Source organism: Lissotriton vulgaris, chromosome 5, assembly GCF_964263255.1.
Source record: "Lissotriton vulgaris chromosome 5, aLisVul1.2, whole genome shotgun sequence".
NCBI lineage: Eukaryota > Metazoa > Chordata > Amphibia > Caudata > Salamandridae > Lissotriton > Lissotriton vulgaris.
The window spans coordinates 1748712091-1748736965 of NC_141693.1; the positions used below are offsets into that span (position 1 = coordinate 1748712091).

A 24875-nucleotide genomic window follows, 5' to 3' on the forward strand; every position below is an offset into this window, starting at 1 on the left:
ACTGGATGCGGCTTTGGTCAACAGCGGGAGGTGGCTTCCTATAGGACATGCCTTGAAGAATTAATCTTATGTGAAAAACAAGTCTGCACCCCATGACTAAAATATGTTAAGAACCCATGTGGAAAGGCTAATATGGCCGAATTGTGGAGTCAAAATAATTAGGGAACACCCAGATGGGACATTAGCAGGGCAGTTTATGTTGCATAAATGTTCACCTAGACTTGAGACATACATGGATAAATACCTACCCATTACAAGCTAAAAGACTACATGTGCAGTTCAGATGTGTTGTCCTTCAGTTACGCTCGCTCACTTCAAAATGGGACAAGAAAGGTGGCTAACCAGATCATTGCCCTCCCTGCCCGTAACACAGGGAGATGGAGGCCCCTTTACTCTTATTTTGCCCGATATATTCATTGCACGAAATGGATTACAGCAGTGCAAAATAGGCATGAGCCAACACATGGATGCTGTAAGGATCTTAAAAAGTGACACGAGTAAACATTTAGTCTATGCGATCTCAGATATCTGGAATGGGCTTGGAATATTAGAAAAAATGAGCTCCTCTTGACCTCTCCCTAACATACTAGTAGGCTCTCAGTTTAAACTGGCCCTCTCTTGTACCTATTTGCAATCACGGAGGGCTATGAATAAGAAGCTATCGTACAAATACAATATTTAGCGATCCAAGTGAACAGATAGCCAGTGACTGAGGCTTTATTATTATTAACAACAGTATAGAATATACTATCCTTTGATAAAACCATAACGCTTTGGCTGTTAGTAGGAGGGTTAAGCACTATGTACTTTACAACTGTGGAACATATATTTGTTGCTGCTTTTAAATTTCCAATTATTGCGTATGGATAAATGTTTAAAGCTTTATTTTTATTTTCTTGGTTCTTTTTTTACTACCAACCTTGCGATTACCGAGTGGCATGAATAAGATGTTCTTGCATGAATATAAATACATGCGATCCCAAGTAAAGAGGGTACATTGCCGCAACCTGTATAGAACATATCTTTTAAAAATGTATAATGCTTGGCGGCTGGATAGTAGACGAAGTATAATGTTTCTTAGTGTGACTGGGGAATGTATATTTTAAGCTGCCTTACATGTTCCATTGTTATGTTTTGGACAAACTATGAAGCTGTGTATTTTAATCTTTTATATTGTATGGTTGCTAAATGTTTAGGGCTGTTTCAGATGAAATATAGGGTTTATTTATTGAAGATTTCCACCCTAGTATATGGAAGTTGATAGGACGTGTTTAAGATGCATATACGAACTGTAGAAATTTTTTGCAGCACCAGGTCGTCCAAAAACAGTATGTCTAAGTTAAATTTTGCCCTGTTATGTACAGCTTGTTAGACTGTCTGCTAGATCTCTTGTATAAAACATACAGAGAGTGGATTTTGATCCCATGCTAGCCACTGTGTAACTATGTTTGTTTCACTTTGCAATTTTCCATTGAAAAGGCCTTTTTAGGTCTCGCAGTGCGCAGCATTGCACGCGCAGTGTGAGACCTCTTGTACGGGCTTCAAAAAGCTCACCACACGCTTGTGCGTGTGGTTTTGCTTTCACAGGCAGCAATTGGTTGTAGCGTGCTTTTTAAAAAAAATACAGCACGCAATTAGGCAAAGGTGGACTCTTGTGCCACCAGTGTCTAGCAAGCGCAGCAGCACGGGTTCGCCTCGCTGCCGCGCTCCCTCGCCCCGCTCCTCTGTGGTGCGCGCGTACCACTGGTTTCGATTCCCATGTCGGCTCCTCTGTGGTGCGCGCACACCACCGGTTTCGATTCCGTGCTTGTTATTAGTACTTGTTTAAAGTAGTGTACACCTCGATGCAGTGTCATGAAGATTTATCTTGCTTGACGGAGGGAGCCTCGAAGTCCTAAACAAGCCCAGATCAAGCACAGACCTGGCACCAAATCCCCCGGTCCCTCCTCCTCAGTAACCTCAGACTTCCCAGCCACAAGAGGACTGCCTGTCATCCCTTCCGCGCACCAGTACTCACCCGGCTTCTCATGTGAGATCAACACAGTGGCGGTGGCAGCACCAGTGGCATCAATGCATGATTGAATTGTGAGTAATGAGCGGGCATTTTACAGTTTGGGCCAGCGAGTCCTGGTGCGGGCAATTGTGTCTTGGGAGCGCAAGCAGCGGGCAAAAGCAACAACTCCCACAGACCCCTGACATTGGAGTGTTGGAGAGGGGATAGTGACCCCTCTCTTAGAGCACCAAGCCTACTGGTAGCTCCATGGTTATCCTATGGATCTAGCACGCTACATCCATCCGGACCATCACAGCGTGAGACATGTGGGCAAATGGGCGTGTAGGTGGGCACAGGAATGGGAACAGGGGAGGGGCAGCAAAAACAGCCTTCAATATATTGTTTTTGCATGGCCTATAAGTTTAGCAAGTATCATCCATATTGTTCTTGGTCTTGTCTGGAAACCATGTTCTACTCTGTTATGGTACATGATGGTATGGTCCCTGCTGGGGAGAGCTTCCATTTCATTGTGTGCCACATGCTCTAGTTGCATTAAGCTGGTGGACGAGAGAGGATCTAGATGAGATAATGGTGGGTTGATTATTTTATTTCTGTGATTTCTTTCCATTTATTTCTCGTCTCTTTATTTTTTGTCTGTTGCTTGAGCAGGCCTCTACTTGGAAATATTTCAAATAAAGACCCCCACCCTTATTTTATCATAATTGCTATATGCGCACCATATATCAACAACTTTGAAATACGCAAATGATTAACCTTATGTCCTTCTTAGATATCAAAAGAATCATGTGTAACTAGAGATCGATAAACAAGATATTAATAAACTTTGTGGAAATGGTTGTTCTTCATTAGAAGCATCGCAACAATTTAAGTGGCTAAGCACTGCAAAGCACATGGGAGATAAAGTATATACCTAGGAAAAATCAAACTCCCTAAGATCTGACCGAAATACACACTTTACCCAAAATACCCTTTAGGTTACTTTGATTCTCTCCCTAGCCTCACCTCCTATTCAACTATCTTTAATAAGACCTTTCGGGTTTTATAAATCATACTTAGAATTATTATTTCTTCTCGTATTGTTAATTTTGTTTCATAAGGATTATCCTTTAAATTTTTTCCTTTCTCTGTCCTTTCTTTTATTAGCTACCATGACTATTCACGTGTGAATGAGTTTTATTCCATTACTCAACTGTACCAATAAGTAATCATTGCAGTTTATTCCTTGGTATCTTATTATGTATGTATGTATGTATAAACTATTTTGTAGCGCGCTCCGTTACTTGGAAGTATCCTGGATTCTTCAACATCTCTGGTACTATGGATTGGCTAAATTACTGTATCATGTTTCTCTTGATAATTCATGCTGTTGTTTGCTTAGTGCTTTTATGTTAAAATGAATAAGATCTTTGCAATGCTAAAACAAGCATTTTTGTACCTTGCGCGCATTTGGACACACACCGTACTGCTGTTCTTAAAATATGGGCATTGACAGGCATCAGTATACAGATTTTCAAAGTCCAAGAGAAACCACCACTAAAGGAAACATAATGCATTATGTTAAGGAAGACAGGCGGAGGTTGATGTATAGCAAGGTTCACCAAGTGAAGTGCAGCCGGGTACCTCTGAGTAATATCTTAGTAGAACACTTCTGGATGTCTCATGAGATTGCTGTATGATGTCCCTTGTGGTGGTTGTGCATCAGGAGGAGAGCTGGAGAATAGGTTATGCACAGTTTTAGGGCATAGGTTTGCGTTGTAGGGGCATAGGTGTGTTGTGGGGGCATAGGTGTGTTGTGGGGACAGAATGATGTGCAGAAGAGTGCACATTGTGTTGTACATTGAGGGGAATGTGTTGGTGTGCACCATGCTTGCTGTGCCACTGGATTCAAGCTAGCCTGGGTGAAGAGGAGGTGATACCTTGTAATCAATCCCTGGATGATTGTTTATTTTATTTTAACATATTTATGTATTTGCCTTATTTTCCCCATAATCAATCTGCTGCATAATCTGCAGAATATTTTTGGGAAACTGAAACAGATTAAAAGTTACTAAAAATTCAGCACCACAAGTGGCCACTCGGTGGAAGGCTGTTCATAAAGGTTCACTAGTCTCTTTTGTGTTGCTTATTGCTATGTTTGTGTGTTATGGAACTGTTGAGATGAGACACCGACATTTGCACAGTGTTAACATGTTTAACAAGCATTTACAATGCAATAGGTCTCGCATTTGCGAGAGTTTATGCTATTGGCATTGTAAATGGCAATGCCTTTTATTTATTTGTTTAAAAAACCAACACATTAATAAAAGGCATTGTAATCTACAATGCCAATAACTCAAACTCTAGTAAATGCGAGACCTGTAGCATTGCAAATGCTTGTTTAATTTGCTGGTAACTTTGGCGAGGCTTGACAAAGCAACAGAAACCCTGGCAGACAATTTGGTTTTGCACTGTAGCCACTATTAAAACCATGCTCGACCTTGTCTTGTCTTAAACTTTAGTTTTTTCAGGAAATGTCATTGATTTCTAAGGATGTATTTTGGATCGTATGGTACTGTTTTGATAACTATCAAGTGTCCTGAAATCCATTGCCCCTAAGTTTCGAATACGGTGACAGTACCTCAAAGCATTGTAGGCCAAGAAGGACCAGGACAGCTAAACATGCTCCAGCACCCTATTCAGAAGCAGAGAGGGAGCTACTGCAGCTATCACAAGGACCCTTCACCTCATTTTGTTTTCAATGTGGTATAGAGGACAATTGTCCCGGTGCCCAGTTCACAATTGCAAACGTTGCTGCAGGACAGCAAGTACCCACTCAAAATGTGGGGGAAAATAAATGTACCTCACTGCCTTTGAACACAGTGGTGGACTAATCCATAACATCACTGCCCTTGGAAAGGTCCATGTCTACCCTCCCCCCTCCTCCTTTTAGGAGCAGATAGCACTGAAGAGGCTACACAGTTATGGAAGTTGCTTGAATACATGGGTTTTCAACACCGGAGAAGGTTGGACCCTGGTGATCTGGGCTTGGATTCGAGTCCTGAGTCTGCATATCATAACTATGCAGGCAGTGCTCAAACATCTACATCTGCTACTCCAGGAACTCAGCATGAGCATTACCACGAATGCCATAAATAATTACACGAGCTGTGAAGTGCCAATATCAAGTATTTTTTTCTGTATAATATACCTGCCTTCCGTTATTCTTTACAACCCACACGTCTACTTCTCCCTCAAATTCTAGCAAGCACCCCAACCTGCCTTCACTTTCCTCCCACTCTGCTCATTCTTAATATCCTTTCCCAAACTTTTGTCCTAGATTTCTGTTTTTCTGCCCCCTGTTCTTCATTTGAACTTGCACAAAGCTCACTGGTGGCTTCTATGAAGATTACACCGTTTCAAGCGCTACAGGACATCCATAATGGTTTGGAGTTTACTGCGCTTTGAATCCTCTCATTCCAATCAATCTGCCTCGTTTCCCGGGCTTCTCTATTTCAATCATGCCCCTCCATTTTCTCCACATTAAGTTTGTCGAGTCCAGGCCTTCATTTCATTTAATTTGCAGAAGATACATTACCTATGAAGAGCATCGAGTGTTTCCGAGCAAACAGTAAACCTTCATTTCTGTCCACCTCACGGTCAGTCTGTACAAGAAATAAAAAGAGAGCCTTGACAATAGGTTATGACCATTGGAATTGAAAGCCTGAGGAATAATTGACTGTACATTTGAACACAACAGCACAGTAAGGAACTACTTAGCAATGTTTCTAAAGCTCACTATTATCATTAGGGCTTCAGAAACAAGTAGCATTATACAAAATGATGGGAGAGGGAACTTATATAGTATGTTGTGTTGCCATCCAGATTTCGGGCACCTACATTCTACCCGACCAGACGCAATCTGCGACAAAAGACCCTCGGTTTTAATGGACTTGTAGATTTGGCCTGCTATCAATGGCCCTCAGCTTCAATGAGATTAGGGGCTGTAAGCTGCTTTCAGTATTTGCTGCCCTCAGCTCTACTGACAACGGTAAATGTCCTGGTGACAGGGTTTGGGGTACCCCTGGCTTTGCTGCCACTGAGGTTTGAACTGCTACCAGTGCCTGATGCCCAGGAAGGGACTGTCAAGCAGGGTGGCCTGCACTACAGGGAATGCAGGAGTGTGCACTATGCCTCAGTTAGGGAAAACATAAAACAACAAATATTATATGAAACAAATGTGCACATTACCCCAAAATCAGAGATCCTAAGGTGGAAAAGATCGGAAATCCACCCTGTTAGAAGGGCCATAGAACATGGGGAGCAAGGCATCCACTGTGACTGAGCCAAAATCTTGGAGTTCTGTTGGACATCAACATGTTTTGTAATGCAAATGCTACTTACCAGTATGCATCTGTTCTTGGCATGTAGGGCTGCTGACATTCATATCTGTGCATAGATCGCCGCCTAGTGTTGGGTCCGGATGATTGCACATTGTTGTCCTGGAAGAGTCTTCGAAGTATCACGAGATAGGTGGCTCCTCCCCTGGACTACAGTGCGCATGGGCATCGCCTCCATCCCCAGATTGTTTTTAGCCATTGGCAGAGATGGAGTGAAGAATGTGAGTGATGACCATGCTATGAGCATATACATATATACCTATGAATGAAATACTGCAGCTGCTACAGGCGCCGGGGAGGAGGGTGGGCGATATGAATGTCAGCAGCCCTACATGCCAAGAACAGATGCATACTGGTAAGTAGCATTTGCAGTTCGAGGCATGTGGGCTGCTGAATTCATATCTGTGCATAGAATACATAGCAGTCCCTCCATTAGCGGCGGCCGCCCGTGCCAGCTGCAGCAGTCTGAAAAAGTGTTTTTAGAACAGCCTGACCAACAGCTGCCTGCTGTTTGGAATGCACGTCTACACAGTAGTGTTTAGTGAAAGTATGTGTGGTAGACCATGTGGCTGCTCTACAGATATCTTCTAAGGGAATGTTACCTAGGAAAGCTATAGAGGCCCCCAACTTCCTGGTGGAGTGGGCCCTCGGTGGGATAGTGAGAGTGCGCTTAGCTTTAGCGTAACAGATCTGAATGCATTTCACTATCCACCTAGCGATCCCAGCTTTGGAGATAGCGTTTCCCTTGTGGTGTGTGGCAAAAGCAACAAAAAGCTGCTTGGTTTTGCGAAAACCTTTTGTCCTGTCTACATAGTACATCAAGGCCCTCTTAACATCAAGGGTGTGGAGCATCCGCTCCGCCAGCGTCTCTGGGTTTTGGAAAAACACCGGCAATTCAATTGTCTGGTTTATGTGGAATTGTGATACCACCTTGGGTAGGAATTTAGGGTTAGTGCGGAGCACCACCATGTTAGCATGTACTTGGAAGAAAGGTTCTTGGATGGTGAGCGCCTGCAGCTCGCTAACCCTCCGTAGCGATGTGATGGCTACTAAGAACGCAACCTTCCAAGTCAGAAACTGAAGCTCACAAGAGTGCAGTGGCTCAAAGGGAGGACCCATCAGCCTTGTAAGAACCACATTGAGGTTCCATTCTGGAGCTGGTGGGGTCCTTGGTGGAATGACTCTTTTGAGTCCTTCCAGAAAGGCCTTGATAGCAGGGACCTTAAAGAGTGACAGGTGTTGCCTATTCTGGAGGTATGCTGCCATAGCAGACAGGTGAATGCGGATGGAAGAGTACGCCAGATTGCATTGATACAAGTGGAACAGGTAACAAATGATGTTTTGAATGGAAGCATCTAGCGGGTCAATATCGTGGTTAACACAGTAGATGACAAACCTCTTCCATTTGGCCGCATAACAAGCTCTCGTAGTGGGCTTCCTCGCCTCCCGAATGATGTCCATGCAATCGGGAGGAAGATTGAGGTAGCCAAACTCTAGGACTTCAGGAGCCAGATCGCCAGGTTGAGCTGTTGCGGATCTGGGTGCTGAATGTCGCCATGGCTCTGCGTCAGAAGGCTGGGAGTGAGATGAAGCCTCTGATGCGGTACCACGGACAGTTCTAGAAACGTGGTGTACCATGGTTGGCGAGCCCACGTTTGAGCAACCAGGATGAGAGTCATCGAGTGCTGCCTGAGCTTGCGTGCCACCAGCGGTATCAGAGGTGCTGGGGGAAAAGCGTACGCAAATCTGCCTGACCAGTTCATCCACATCGCATTGCCCTGAGATTGCGGGTGTGGGAATCTGGCGGCGAAGCTTTGGCATTTTGCGTTCTCCTTTGTGGCGAACAGGTCTATCTCTGGATGACCCCACCTTTGGAAGTACGGTTGGAGTACTGATGGATGTATCTCCCACTCGTGCATTTGATGGCTGTGCCTGCTGAGCAGATCCGCCATTTGATTGTCCTTGCCCGGGAGATGCTCTGCCATGAGGAAGATGTTCCTCTGAATGGCCCACTTCCACATGCTCTGAGCCAGATGAGACAGCTGCGGAGAGTGTGTGCCTCCCTGCTTCTGAATATAGTACATGGCCGTCATGTTGTCCGTCCGGATCAACACGACTTTGTTGCACAGATGTACTTTGAACGCCTTCAAGGCCATGAAGATTGCCATCAGTTCCAACACATTGATGTGCATCTTCCTTTGCTGTAGTGTCCAGAGTCCCTGCACCGTGTACTGGAGTACATGCGCTCCCCATCCCTGGAGAGAGGCGTCCGTCGTCAGGATAATCTGTGGCACAGGCTCTTGGAATGGTCGGCCCTTGCAAAGGTTTTGTGGATTCCACCAATGCAGAGAGTTGTATGCCCGACCGCTCACCAACACTAGGTCTGTCAGTTGCCCATGAGCCTGAGTCCACTGACGTGCAAGGCACTCCTGAAGCGGACGCATATGTAGTCTCGCGTGCGGGACAATGGAGATGCAGGAGGCCATCATGCCTATCAACTGCATGAACAACCTCGCTGGAAGCGAGTGTTGAGGTCTGAACCGCTGGATCAGCGCCTGGATACTGGCGATTCTCACTGAATTTGGCTGCGCAGTGGCTGCCAGAGTGTTTATTGTCGCTCCCAGATACTGTCGCACGTGGGCGGGCTGGAGATGGGACTTTGGATAGTTCAGAGAGAATCCCAGATCGTGCAGGAGATGAATGGTGCGTGACACATGGTCGACGCACTGTCGTTCTGTCTTTGCCTGAATGAGCCAGTCGTCCAGGTAGGGAAAGACGTGGACGTTCTGGCGACGGAGATGCGCCGCCACAGTCGCTAGGCACTTTGTAAATACCCTTGGCGCCGTGGTGACCCCGAACGGCAGAACCCTGAACTGGTAATGCTGGTCTAAAATCGTGAATCTGAGATACTTCCTGTGGGAAGGATGCAGGGGGATATGAAAATAGGCATCTTTCAGATCCAGCGTAGCCAGGAAGTCCCCCTGCTGAAGCAGGGGAAGCACCTGCTGCAACGTGAGCATATGGAAGTGCTCCGAGAGGATGTACCAGTTTAGGGGCCTGAGGTCCAGGATTGGCCTGAGGGATCCGTCCTTTTTGGGAATCAGAAAATACAGGGAGTAAACCCCTGTTCCCCGCTCTTGCAATGGAACGAGCTCTATCGCCCCTTTTTGCAGCATGACTAGAACTTCTTGCTGCAACAAGGTCAAGTGCTCGCCTGACATAGGACGGCTCCTTGGGGGTATGTCCGGTGGAATGGAAGTAAGCTCTAGACAGTACCCGTACTGGATAAGAGACCTCACCCACCTGTCCGTGGTGATGGACTTCCACGCCGGCAGGAACTGCTGGAGTCTCCCCCCGACCGGTGTTGTATGGTCGGGGGGCAGTGACAAGACGTCACTGTTTGTTGGTGGTGGTGGACCTGGAGCTATTGTTTCCACGTCCCCTGCCCTTGACGTTATTGCCTCTGTAACCAACTCTACCCTTGTTGTTGTACGAGGTTTGGGTGTTACTCTTGTAATATTGTGTGGACTGCGATGCCTGTCCCCTTGAGGTGCCTCTGGAAGTTGAGCGGCGAAAGGAACCACTCCGAAACTGCTGACTTTGTAAAGCCCCCATAGACTTGGCAGTTTCCGTATCTTTTTTCATTTTCTCCAGGGTGGCATCCACCTCAGGGCCAAACAGGTGGTCAGGATTCACTGTTTGATTCAGTATTGTAGTTTGGATGTCGGGTTTGAACCCTGAAATTCTAAGCCAGGCATGGCGTCTAAGCAACACACTGGTATTGATTGCCCTGGAGGCTGTTTCTGCCACATCCAGTGCACATTTTATGGATGCATTCGTAATGAGCTTTCCTTCCTGAATGAGCATTTCTCCTGCCTCCTTGTATTGGTCAGGCAAGTGTTGCAGTATTGACTCTAAGGTGTCATAATGGGCCCTATCATAGCGTGCAAGTAGGGCTTGAGTGTTAGATATTCTCCAGATATTGGCTGCCTGTGCAGCAATTCGTTTGCCTGAGGCCTCAAAGATCTTAGACTCTTGGTCGGGGGGAGGAGCGTCACCAGTAGTTTGAGAGTTCGCCCTCTTCCGAGCGTTGGAAACAACCAAGGAGTCCAATGGCAAGTGTCCCTTGATATATGTAGGATCCGTGGGCGCTGCCATATATTTCCTGTCGATGCGAGGGTTGACCACACGCGCCCGGGTGGGCTCCTTGAAGACCTCCGTTGCATGTTTAAGCACCCCTTTAAGCATCGGCAGCGTTTTGACTGACTTTTCAGCTACAGAGAAAGTGTCAAACAAGAAGTCCACATCCACGGGGTCCGAGTGCAGTTCGACGTCGTGGTTAGCCGCAGCTCTTTCGATCAGAGCATTAAAGGCCGCTGAGTCCTCCGTCGGGGACGTTTTTGCCGCAAAAAGTTGCGCGTCCTGGCCCGACTGCGGGTCCTCTGGGTCGCCCCCGGCGGACCAAGGTTCGTGCTCCTCCTCCGGATCCGAGTACGCCGGATAGTTGTACTCGGCGTCTTCCTCGTCCGCATCGCCTGCGGCGGAACGCGTTGGCGAGTGTCCCAGGGCTTGTGGGGACACAGGTTCCACCAGCGCCGAAGATTCCGCAGAGTCCCTTTTGTTCTTGAGAGGGATCTTAAAATGTTCCAACGCCGGCTCCGTCGTGATCTTCCTTTTGAGGAGAGACAGTTTCCCGGTGTTGGCGTCGATGATTACCTCACGACGTTCCTCTTCAGCAAGCGGTTGGAGCCGAAGCTTCGACACCACCAAGGCAGCTTTCGGTGCCAATACCTCCTTCGAGGGTCCGCTCTGTTTCGGCGCGAAGGCCTTCGGCGCCGACTTGGGAGGAAGGGTGAAACGGATAGGCGTTTGCTCCTTCGCAGGCTTAGGCGTGAGCTTAGGCGTCACAGTGTCCTGAGCGGGAACCACACTGTCCTTTCGAATCCGCTGCAGGGATTCCGCCACCTTCTTCGTCAAGGCCGGAGAGGGCTTGACCGGCTCGAGCGACTTCTCAGCGTCGACAGCCTGATCACCAGCAGGCACCTTCTTCGGGGCCGACGCCCCATGCCTATGTGCGTCGTCGCCCTGACGCTTCCTCGGAGCCGTCTTCGGGTCCACGACCCCTTTCGGAACCGACGCAACCGCGTCGGACGATTTCGCCTTCGGCGCCGACCCCGAGGGCTTCGGGTCGGCCATCTTGGCGTGGCGCTTCGAGTCGGCCAGTTTGAGTTTCTTGGAAGTTGACGCCTCCAGAACCTTCTGCACCAGCGCCACTTTCACTTTCGGTTTCGCATCCGAGGGTGCGTGACCAGTGGGCTTCACTTTCGTTTTCTTCAACGCAAGTGGCGTCTCATAAATGTCCGCGACCGGGCCCGGAGGCGGGGACGTAGGACTCATAATTAGATCTTGGGTAAGGCCCGAAGGCGATCCCTCGACCTGGGCCGTATGAAGGGGAGTAACCCCTGAGTCTGGTTGGGGATGCTCTTCCTCCGAGCTATCCTCCACAGTGGCAAAAGCCCGATCGTCGTCCCCTACCTCGTCGGTGACTTCGTCAGAGTTCTCCTCACCCGCGTCGTAGGTCTCCCCCTCGGACGCGGGACTAGAGTCCGAACCTTGCGCGTCGTCTTCTCCCTCGACAGATTCCTGGAATATGTCGTCTGGTGGGGGCGCCGCAGCCGATAACTGAGCCTGGAGCCTATTGGCCCGACGAATCTTCAAAGTCTTCTTGCACCGGAATCTCGAACACGCCATGCAGCTGTCCTCGTGGTGATCCGGTGACAAGCATGTATTGCACACAGGGTGCACGTCGAGGTGTGAATATTTGGAGTTACACACCGGGCACTTCTTAAACGGAGTTCGCTCCATAGCAAAAGTGTAGTGTAGGCCCGTCCGCGCCGAAAGCACGTGGAAGGGCAGCAAGAGATCGGAGCTGAGAGTCAGAAAAGAAACCCGTACGCAACTATACCGACGCCCAGCCTAAAGACCTTTTGGTCTCGAGTAGAAGTTGAACAACGATCGGTTCCGACAGAGGGAACCGAAACACATCCGAACCCAATGGCGGAAAAAAACAATCTGGGGATGGAGGCGATGCCCATGCGCACTGTAGTCCAGGGGAGGAGCCACCTATCTCGTGATACTTCGAAGACTCTTCCAGGACAACAATGTGCAATCATCCGGACCCAACACTAGGCGGCGATCTATGCACAGATATGAATTCAGCAGCCCACATGCCTCGAACCAACCCAAATCAACACTGTGGTAAAGATGCTGCCTTTCCCTATTGTTCCCACAAGGTCTAACAGACCGGATGCTAGACAAGACTGGGTGATTGTATCATAGTTTACACTGGGCTTTAAACCCATTGCCCAAACAATCGAAAGCCAGCACGAAAATCTCTTCCCTGGTTGCCAGGTAAAGAGCAAATCAAGTTTAAAGTTTTACATATTGTACACACATCTTAATGAGGCAATACAAAAACTCACCTCCTCTTCAACTCAATAAAAACATTTCTGTCACAGTGGTTGCCAGCTTCGCACAGAGGCTGGACTCCATCTAAGTGTACTTCTATAGTGTTATAAGGCAGTGAAATTTGGAGCTACAGACCGGTAGATAAGATCTAAATGGCAGAAAATAGGTTTTTGAGGTGTATCCTGCAGGCCCCACAAAGTACCATTCTAGGTTCAAGAGGGGCTGGATCTTAAATAGATGAGCACTTAGGCCCCTGCTTTGCTGGGTTAAAATACGGACTGGGGATGGCTTACAGCTTAATGGGTTGATCCTGTTGGATTGTCTATCTCTTGATCACATGTATACAGTCCCCTGGATAGCATATGTGAAGGCAGCTCTGACTAGCCTTGGGAGGGCGGATATGTTTTACAATCATCATTCCCTGTGTCCAGAGAAGAAAAGACTGATGGATTCGACTTTTTTTGGTCTCGGCCTGATCCAGCGCATGTGCTGGTCTCGGCCGAGACCTTAAGTGGGGCTACTTTGCGGCGATCAGCTTGCTAGAACGCGCACAAGAGCGCGCACGCGCGCGCATGCACGTTATTACAAGCTGATCGCCGCAAAGTAGCACTTGGGGTGACGCGAGTGCACACCACGCGCGTCACCACTCGTGTTTATTTCGCAGCCACGCAGCTTTACTTTTACAGCCGCGCGGCCAATGCTGGTCTATGGAGGAAGCGTTGTTTAAAAAGTCTTCGTACCAGCTGTGCTGCTGACGTTTCTTTCACTTAGCGTGACCTTTCAGAATACTGTCTAGCGTTTTCCATTAACAACGGCAAAAAAGGGCGTCGGTGAACGGTGGCAGGTGAAAGGAATCTCGGAGCTTGCGGTATTGATGCTCATCTGTTCAGCTGCCTTTATTTTCTTCTCAGTCAAATGAAAACATGAAATACTGGGACTTTGGAGATTAACTGTGGCCGAGCTGCCCGCCTGACCCTTTTTTTTATATCCTATGTGGATTGTGCCTTACCAACTGATCTGTTGTATCACTGGTGTTTGCCGACTGGCCTTCGTCGGGTTGGTGCTCCCACAACGCAAAGAGACTCTGGGCTTCCATTGTTGCAAATGCTGCTTAAAAACAGAATTGGTCTTGTTTTCTTGTGTCTGAGTGCTGGAGGAACCTAGTCTGTCCTACTTGTCATCCGAACTCGCCTCTAGCTTAAGGATGCACATCAGGCACTTTATACATTGTCCCACCTAGACTGTTATCATTCAACTTTATGTCTGCGCTGGGATGATTTCTAATAGGTGGAAGCTGACTGCGTTATAAATTTGTGAACTATATTAAGGTCTTCTGCATCAAAAGGCTACCTGGTACATATGTATTAAAAGCTCCTTCATGGATTGTGCTGTTGATCTTTAGGTTTGCTACCCGCCTACACATTTACGGGCCTTATGTATTATGTGGATTACAACTTTAGTAGATTACCGTGTTTCCCGAAAATGCTAATATACACTGGCACGGGATTTGTCTATTTCACAATGAGTCTTTCCCCTTCAAGCATTACTTCCTTCGAAAATGGACCATTCTTACTGGGTTTTTTTGTTGTGTTTTTTGTGGGGGACAGTTGACGGAGTTTGAGAAAAAGTAGTTTGTGATTCGGTTTGTATAGATTTTGGGTGATACATTGTAGCTCTGTATGAGTGTTGAGTGTATGGCACCGGTGTTCATGGTAAGGTAAAATCACCCCAACCTCAAACATCAGACTTAGTAGTCTCACTAAGTCTGGACATTTACGACACCGGTACAAGGCGCAATGCAGTGATCTCCTTAGTTCTGTATTAGGCATTGATAGAGGGGTTGGGTAGAATGCTTTCTAGGGTTCCGAGAGGGGAAGTGTGTCAGGTTGGGCAAAGGTGGTGGAGGTTAAGACCGGGTTGACAAGTCTTTATCCCAGGTTCCTTCATTTTTCTTTGCTGTCATTTAAGACTGTTCAGGGTGAACCATAGTAGAGCCCAAGGCCTGCGTGCTCAAAATATCCACCCACATGGCCTTTTGATGTGAGTTGATCTAGCATGGCTTTGGGAATCAGCCTTTCCTGTTATATTGTATCTCTCATGTGGGCTACAAATCCACACTCTGCGTCAGGTGACCTCTCACCCTTTCCTGTGTTGCAGACCCTGCTGAGATACTCCCAAGATCTCCATTACCTTTCCAACAATGGCATAAAACTTTAGCCAGCCGACCATGCACACGCAACATGGCATTCAGCCTCTTGTTAGCAAATGAAGCCCACCCCAGAAACATGCCCATCTGAGCTTACAGTTATCCCTCACAGGACTGAAGAAGTTGTTAGTGGGAACATTCCACAAACTTGTACACCATAATAAAGTGATGTAACCCCAGATGTGGGTTCCGTGCTCGCTTTCCAACAGGATTCAAGCTAGCCTGGATGATGAGGGGGTGATACCCTGAAACCAGTCTTGGGATTATTTTTTTCTGGTCTAGGGAGTACCTGGCTTGGCTGTATGAGCTCTATTGTTCCCGTGGGGAGATGGGTCAAGACTGATTTGCATATGTGCACCGCTTAATATCAACACAAGGTAGACAGTAATAACTGGTCCGTGTCCATAGTTTTTTTCTTTTTAGTTTCTTCTTTTATTCACAATATTCTTTTAAAAAACACACACAGCCAATGTTTCGTCCAGTAATGGGCTTCTTCAGGGCAAAGAAACAAGAGACCGGGCACTCCTAAAGGATGTCAATGTCGGAGCATCCGCTGTGTGTGAGTTTTACAAGTATGATTTACTCCAGTTCATTTCAGCAGAAAAAAATATGACGGAGGTAGGGACTTTTCTTTAGTGAAGAAAGAGAATCCAAGGTGTGATACCATCTGAGCTCTGCAGGAGGTGCTTTGGGTAGAATTACAGCAGGATCAAGGCTTGATCGGGTGATTGCCATGTCCCGATATATATGATACTGTGGACTCCGAAGGGCCAAGTCACGGCTGATGGCATTTATCTTGACATGTGGCACCGACCCATGCTGTAAGGTACAGTGAAGACGCAGCCTCACAGTGACAGGGCTATCTTATGTTAGGATCTCGGTAGAGCAGTGTCTCACCCAAACACATGTTCAAAGTGGACTTTTTTTGTTGTTGCAGTTTTATATAGCAGGGAGGTTAAAGGATTTTCCCAAAATCAACCGGGTTCCCCAGCTTGTAAGTCAGCTGCTCTAGCTGTTAAGCCACATCTTTAAATACTGAACCAAATATTTGCCTTCTAGTACATTATTCACATTTCCCCCCTCCCCCTTGCACCCTTCTCCCCTCTGCCGTGCACCCCCTTGCACCCTTCTCACCCTCCCCTTGCACCCTTCTCTACCTTGCACCCTTCTCGCCCTCCCCCTTGCACCCTTCTTCCCTCTGCCTTGCACCCTTCTCCCCCTCCCCCTTGCACCATTCTCCCCCTCCCCCTTGTACCCTTCTCCACATCCGCCTTGCACCCTTCTCCCCCTCCCCCTTGCACCCTTCTCTACCTTGCACCCTTCTCGCCCTCTGCCTTGCACCTTTCTCACCCTCCACCTTGCACCCTTCTTCCCTCTGCCTTGCACCCTTCTCCCCCTCCCCCTTGTACCCTTCTCCACATCTGCCTTGCACCCTTCTCCTCTCTGCCTTGCACCCTTCTCCCCTTGCCTTGCACCCTTCTCGCCCTCTGCCTTGCACCCTTCTCGTCCTCTGCCTTGCACCCTTCCTGGCCTCCCCCTTGCACCCTTCTCCCCCTCCCCCCCTTGCACCCTTCTCCCCCTCCCCCTTGCACCCTTCTCCCCCTTTGCCTTGTACCCTTCTCCACCTCCGCCATGTTGTGGTATGTTGTCATGTCCAAGCCCCCCCACACTCTATCTATCTATCTATCTATCTACCTATCTATCTATCTATCCATCTACCTATCTACCTACCTATCTACCTACCTATCTACCTATCTATCTACCTATCTATCTATCTATCTATCTATCTATCTATCTATCTATCTATCTATCTATCTATCTATCTATCTATCTATCTATCTATCTATCTATCTATCTATCTATCTATCTATCTATCTATCTACCTATCTATCTATCTATCTATCTATCTATCTATCTATCTATCTATCTATCTATCTATCTATCTATCTATCTATCTACCTATCTACCTATCTATCTACCTATCTATCTATCTACCTATCTATCTATCTATCTATCTATCTATATATCTATCTATATATCTATCCATCTATCCATCTATCTCCCTCACTCTATCTATCTATCACCCTCACTCTATCTATCCCACTCACTCTATCTATCGCACCACCACAGCATCACTCAGGGGCACCACAACATCAGTATGTGCTACAACAGCATCACTGAACGCCACAGCATCACTCGTCGCCATCACAACATCACTCAGCGCCACCACAGCATCAATCTTTGCAACCATTCAACAACTGGTTCAAATATGTTCTCTCAATGTTTCAAGCTTTATTACAAATGTCACAAAAAGATGTTAATATTTCACTTCTGTTCTTAGATTTTCGTCACAATAAAATACACTGAACATAATCTTCACAAAAGTTATTTACAAAAGTTTAAGCTATGTTAGGGTTCGGGGGCGAAGAAGAAGACCTTGAGCTGTGTTCAGGGTCGGACCACAGACATGAGAGGCGCACTTTTCACACACTCCCTTAGCCCTCTAAAGGAACGCCTCGCACGTTGCTTGCCGCTTGGCTTACTGACTCGTTCCGTGACCACGCCCCTTTCTTACTTCCGCATTGTTCCGTGTTTGGCGCAGCTTCTTCGGCGTCTCCGTGTTTGGTGTATCGTTGCCCTGCTTATCGACTCAGCCTTCCTCGGAGTCGGATTCCTTAAGGGTGGTTTAGTGGTATTTCCTTTGGCAGCATCCTACTTAGCTGTATTTTCGTTCCCAGCCTTGTTGTTACATGCCTCATTTCCTTAACGCGTGTGCTGCCTATTGGTACTGTGTGAACGGGTGTTTTGCATTGTTACCGTTCTGCACACGGCTTGTGTATATCCTCACCCTTTCCTCGAGTGTGTAGCTATTCCGCTCCATTAAGCCCCGTGGAGCCGGACGGCACACCTCTTGAGTGTTTGTCTGCTCCGCCCTACATTGGCGGGGAGGGCCGGTCGGAACACCTCATACCCCTGTCCTTTGATCCCCTTAGTTTGGCTATTTCCCTTGCCTTCGGCTTTATCGCACAGACTTCATTTTGATTACCCACTATCCCCGTTGTGTTGCCTATCCACCTCATTTCTCCTTGTATGAATGGTGAATGAATGTTTGCCAGTGCTTTCTCAGCCCGGGACCTCTTTTAGGGTGCTGATATCCTATCCCCCGTTCCAGCCATACTTAAAGAGTTAACCCCGGTATATTTGGTGACACCCTTATTAAGGAGTCTTCCAGAAGAACTCGGGTGAGTGTGAGACGATACTGAACACAGATCAATGTAATATATGTCCTATAATTGTATAGCGTTATATGGTGGTTACTATTTTTTCTTGCAGCATCTGCGTTTCCTGGCTGCACTTCTACATGACCTCCTTCCTCATCCTATGGGGAGAGTGGTGGTCACTCCTTGGTTTTATTCCCCCATACTTTTTGAGAGCAGTGTCTCAGAGTGAGTTTCACCTTTCCATTTTGAGAGCTGCTTTTCTGAAGTTGGGGGTATTTATATTCGCTCCTTTGGAGTCTGGCGACTGTTCCGGACAAGCTATTGCCATTATAAATTACAATAACTTTTATTTAAGTATTAATTATTTTTAAAAATGAAAAGCCATTGTTATTTGTAATATCAGTACATCTAAGTCACGTAAATACAACACATATTGCATTACAAATGCTATAGGTGTCACATTTGCGAAAGTTAAAACTATTGGCATTGTAAATGGCAAAGCTATTAATTTCGCTATTTTCAAAACCAACACATAAATACAACATTTGTCATTTCCAATATCAATAGCTCAAAGTTTCCTAATGCGAGACCTATTGCATTGCAAATGCTTGTTTAATGTGCGTCTATGCAACGTGACCATCTAGAACTTGGGAAAACCCTGGTCCAGGGAAATCTTTTATTAAAATCTGTACAGGGCACGGAGCCATACCTTTCCCTGTTACCCAATGAAAGGGACTGATTTTTGGTGGCTGGATTTGGGTTAAATTTGTTTCATCACCTCCTAGCCTCCCCGATTGGTAGGTCCAATTCAGGCTCCTTAGGGTCCTGTGGCTGTGACAATGTCTCTCCACAGGATACCCTAAATTTTGTATTGTGTGTAAATATTTTAATGTTCCCAGGAAGCATTTTCTTCTTCCAATTTTGAAAGCGATGGACTTAGCCAAAGCTCACCCGGCGCATATGTATCTGCAGCTACTGCTTAACGTGCACGTTCTTTCTGTGGTTTCAAGTTTGGCGTGTTGCTTTAAGATCCAGGCGCTCTAGGCTTGATTAATTATGTTGTGGCCTCAGTGGCTGATTTGTTATTATATTTTAATGCTGATGTTTTTAATCCCTTTTAAATTGACATATGATTATATTTATGGTTCCATGTTCTTTTATGATTGTCTTTACAATCGAATAAAGATTTTCATGATGATGAAATACTCACTCAGACAAAAATACACACACACACACTCTAGTCTCTTTGAAGGTCTTGAAACATGGTTATTGTACAAAGTACTGTGTTTAAGTACCCATCACAAGTTTCCCTTTCCACTGGCCCTTAAGCTAGCCTCATGCGCTCACTCTTATAAAATGATTAGCATAATATGCCAGCCAGCATGATAGTTGGAAAATCTGAAGCTCGCACCCCCAGTCTTACTGACGAAGCTACGCCCCTGTCTCAGGTAGCCACAAGATGGCGCACAGCGCTTTACAAAATACCTATGTAAACGATCGATAATATTAAATCTGTACTCTGACCCAGTGTTCTTTAAAAATATACTGTCCAGAAAAATGACACCCCATAAACCCTGAAGGTGTACCTACGCTTCAGCTTCTATCAAACATTCTGCGCTGTGATTTACTTAGGCACAACCATAACCTAAAATGCAGCATATTTGGAATGATGAAATGAAAATGGGTGTAGAAACAGACATGAAGTCCAGAAACTAGGCACAAAGTGTGATTACCCAGGGTGCCTCCACAACACAGAACAGCTCTCTAGACTTGAAACATACCCATGAATGTTGTCAGCAGAATCTTAAATACCAATAACCTGAGTAAAGGAGATCCACAACACCGCTTGAAATATCTTAGCTACCTCGAATGTCTAGTAGTGGTAATACTAGTAGTAGCAGTAGCGATAGCATAACAACATTCTTGCAAGATAAAGGCCAAGCCCTCCAAGGCTTTGAACACATAGGAATGCTGGGCATGTGAGGAAACTGTGAGTTGCAGACACACTAGGTTATATTGCAAGGCAGCAGAAAGGGACCTAGGTACAATAGTTAGCCTTGCAATACTAATTCCAGCGTCGTCATAGTTTCAGAGGCAGAGTACACAGTACAGGATTGTCTGTGCAGGAATCTTTTGCTTCCAAGACATGAAATGCCTGCAATTAATAAACGTTATTTCAAGCACTGCGTTTCCTGTCCACTGAACCTACTTCCCACCCCTCATCTCCTCGCTAACCAGGATTGTCTTAGTCTCCCAGAGTTGCTTCCTCGCATCATCCTTTCCTCTCCAGTCTGTGGTCACGTAGCAATATGTAGATATTAGGGAGCGGTGCATGACTGTACTGTGGAGCTGATGAGAAGACACCTACCTACCAGAGTCTCTCCCTGGGCAGCCCTTGCATTTGTTGAACAGCGCACCCTTTGTTCCTGCTGCAGGTTGCTTCCTAGTATTTCTGTTTTTCCTTTTCCCACTACCTGTTGACCAGATAAATAATGCTGGTGGCCCTTAAAGCTCCATGGCTCTGTCTGGTAAGACAGCAGTCCTGCTATCTTATTTCCTCCTGTGCGGTCACACGATCTTTCTATTCTAGCTCTCCTGCTTCTCATCAGTGCTTTGAGGAACATTATGACGGCTTAAAGAGATATACAAATAAGCAACGGAACAGAGTGGGAGAACTTTCATTGTTCATAAACGGGATTTACTCTCTGCTCCTCTGGGCCTCTCTTTCCAGGTTTTACAATGCCTCCCGAGGTCTTTCTCACTCTCAGATATGCTCCAGGGTGGCCTATTCCAGCATCAGGGTTCAAAATATTCATAGGAGAAACTGAGCACAAATATGCCGCTTCCAGTGGCCTCCCTGTCCGCTAATCCTCTATCACACAGATGGGTTTATTGATTACAACTCCCCATGAATCATAATTCATGACTGTGAGATCAGTCCTCAGACGTTTCTCTCATTAAGATTGTTTAAAGTGGGTAAATACAAAATATTTCCCTTTATGCAGCATTTTGAGTTTCACTTGCTATCCAAGGAGACCAACTCTTACCTTATCTCAAGAAAAACGCTCGATGTTCCAGAGAGCTATAGGGTGTTATTTAGGTGCATGAATTTTATGGAAAGCATATAAGGGAACATGATGAGAGGTTGAATGCGCTGCAGTGGCGACATTGAGAGAGTAAGGATTTACATTGCGTAACAACGAATGTAGATTTGACATGGAGAATGTTGACCACTTGGTACACCATGTTTCGAAGAGGGGGAAGAGTGAACATGGAAGATCATGCAGGCCATTGAAGATGCTCCTGCCCAATGTCACAAAGCTCAATTAAGGCCATACGGGCTAGTAGAATATTATTTCAATTTTGCGCTACATTTCTCTGAAAAGACTGCACCGTTGCAAAAGACGTTGAAAAGAAATCTGTGGACAATGAGTTTCAGTCTTCCTTTGTACAGGTCAAAGTGAACATTGTTAAAGCCCAACCTCTGAACACCAGCAACACCAACATTTTGACTGATGCTAGCAGTCATGGGTTAGGCGCAGTGCTTCACCAGAGAAGAAAAGATGGTAGAGAAGAGATAATTGTATTCTATACCATGGCATTGCAGGGTGAAGCATCAATGTACTCCATAAACTAAAACAAGCATTTTCAATGCAATGGGTCTCGCAATTGCTAAATTTTGACCTATTGGCATTGTAAATGACAATGCCATTTATTTATGTGTTTAAAAAACACCGGCAAAAATAAAAATGCATTGTCATTTACAATACAAATAGGCCAGAGTTTCTAAAATGCGATAACTATTGCATTGCAAATGCTTGTTTCTTTTCATTCCAAGCATTTTGACCGACTGTGCAGATTGAAACGATACTACAGACATCGTTAATTTTTTTTAATTTTCGAACACTTTGTCTTTCTGTGTTTGAATACCATTGGAACAGTTATGGGTGTTTTTTTCTGGAAGAGTCATTCTATATATTGTGGGGAAAAATATGACCAGCAAAGCAAAAGAAAAAAAAGTTATTTGTCTTTTCCCCATGTACACAATGTATGCATGCACCACGTGCTGATTGGAGTAAGCTAGACCTTTAGAGCCTTCAGCTGTATGGAAGACATTTTATATAGTATTGTTAACGTAGTAGGTCGAATTTATCTTTGGATGCAGTTTATAATAAACACAAACGTGTGGACATGTCTTAAGCGTCTGTTGAGTGTAGAGATGCCACAATAATTAAGGGGTCATTTTTTTTGTTTGAAGAAAGTGTAATAGTAATCTATTTTACACTGCGCGGTTAGACCTGCCAAGCAGGGTGCAAAGATACACCAGCTAATAGCATTCAGGGAATGTCACATCAACTGATGGTGCTAATGCAGTTATCAAACTAGGATTAGCAGCCCCGGCTCTCCACCTCCAGCACAGAGTGTCGGACGATAAGTAACTGTCCCGCCACATAATGACACAAAGAGCAGCACTTACTGTGATGGCCTGAGCCATTGCATTGCAAATGTGTTCGGAGCCTGTAATTATAGCCTGCAGAGTAACAACTCACATAACAGGGGGTGTCGCCATGGGATTTTACAAAATGCGACAATGCGGTACTAAGGAGGGACTACTAAGCCTATTGACCAATCAACAGCTATAGTTAACAGTGAACAATGACAAAAGCCAATGAAAAATATAAATGTAGGGTGTCCAGAGTTCAAGTCCCTACCTGAATACAGCATTCCTCGCAGAACAGTGCATGCGCTACCCAGGCTCAACCTAAAAATGTACTGCATAATACACCACATATATTGAGGTGAATAACCCGCATACTGTCACCTTACGCCCTTGCCCATTTTGTTTACCCCTCCCATCACACATCCGTCTCCCAGTAACTGAAATCCCAGAGGGCCAGATGTGGAACCCAGCAGGGCCAAAGCTTGTCGACAAAAAAACAGCAAACAAATTGAGGATGAAGCGTTCTCGCATTAACCCCTGTATGCACTCTGTGCTATTAGAGATAAACTGCCCCCTCCATCCCACACACTCAAAACAAAGCCCCTCTCAGTGGGCCCTAAAGGGGGAATAACAACAGAGACACTCACTCGAGACCCACTCAGTCATTACCGCAAGAGCTGTAAATAAAGCACCCAGCTGTGCCGAACATCTGCAGCCATCAAACACCAGCCACATGCACCGCATCAGCACAACCCCTCTGTAAACAACAGTTCGAAAGCACATTTCCGACCCCCCTTGCTACAGCACTGTTGTAAACACTATATAAAACTACAAAATAAAGACATAAATAGCTGTAAGTTGTTTTGTCGCGTTCAAAGGAAAGCATGGACGGTATTCTTGGCAAATATTCATTTTCCAGTTAAGTATGTAGTGGCTGGAAAAGCAGGCCCTTGATTTGCTACTCTTTGGAGCGCTTTTCCTGACTTTTCGGACCCTTGAAGCTTCGGTTAGGCAGAGTTCAGCTCAGCTCTGCTACTCTCCCTTGTTCTGTGTGCAGCTCATCTCCCTGGAATGTACTTAGTTTATTAATTATGGCAAGTGTCCAGATGAGCTCGGGACAATAGACCGCACAGAAATGCCAATACATAAACAAGAGTATTTTCTCATGAGCGCGACCACGTGAGCACGAGCAAAATCTCCAGTCCGGGTGGGTGAGGGAAAAAAGAAGCCTAACTTGGAATAGAAAGCGAGCGTTTCTGAGGTTTCTAAAATGTGTGTAGGAGTGAGGTGACGCACGTGGCCTGGGTGCTGGAGTGACCCGACGCCGGTGGTGTGCCCCGGGATGCGGACACGCACATTGCCCTGAAACTTATGAGGCTGTGAATGCAGGTCCGCAGACAGTTGAGCGCACCTAGTGGGCCGGGATGCGTGAATACCTTGAGGTGGAAGCGCTGCTCCAGGACATCGGCGGCTGACCAGCTGCACTGCCGCTCCAAAACTCTGGACCCAGATTCTAAGGTTGGAACATGTACCACATCAATCGTGCTATTTGCTGCCCTGATTTTCCAACATCCTGTGGAGTTTCACGATCAGCACGGGGCCCACCGAGACGATTACAAATGCCTCACCTCAAAATGACTGCCATGTGAAGTAGGCCATTCATTACATGGTGAGCCATGCATAAAACCCGTGCATTCGACATTACCAATCCTCTGAAACCCAGCTACATTACCCAATCACCCACGCACCCTGCTCTATAAAGGGAACATTCTACTTCTTATATCAGACAGGTGAATCAATGTATAACCAGGATAAAGAATCTAATTACTCAACTTGGTCTGCCTGACTTCAACACGGAGGATCAGATTTTCAATCAATAATTGTGTGACATCAGTTATGCTCACGGCCTTGATCTCTCAACAAAGATAACAGTCTCCAATTACCAATAAAATCTCTCAACAATGTTAACAGTCTCCATCCCACAAGATTGCCTTGTGCTACACCACTGCAACAGCGATGCTAATTTGCAACTGACGGTGCTTCTACAATGTAGACAAATCGTCAAGGCTTTCAACCCTACTTGCATAGAATGGAAGCCATTTTTAGCTAGTGATTGATAGGGACACTGGTACTACTATTAATTATCCTT

The 24875-nt window shown here is 46.1% G+C and overlaps 1 protein-coding gene across 2 annotated transcripts in view; it reads right to left on the bottom strand.

The window, feature by feature from the left end:
* The window catches only part of LOC147717091 (ras-related protein Rab-18-B-like), a 478022-nt gene that overhangs the window by 71591 nt on the left and 381556 nt on the right, over nucleotides 1-24875 (bottom strand). For both annotated transcript variants that reach the window (XM_086924004.1, XM_086924003.1), the window contains exon 6: nucleotides 5589-5655. In XM_086924004.1, coding sequence (XP_086780130.1) covers nucleotides 5589-5655 — 67 coding nt within the window. The remainder of the gene's footprint in view (nucleotides 1-5588; nucleotides 5656-24875) is intronic.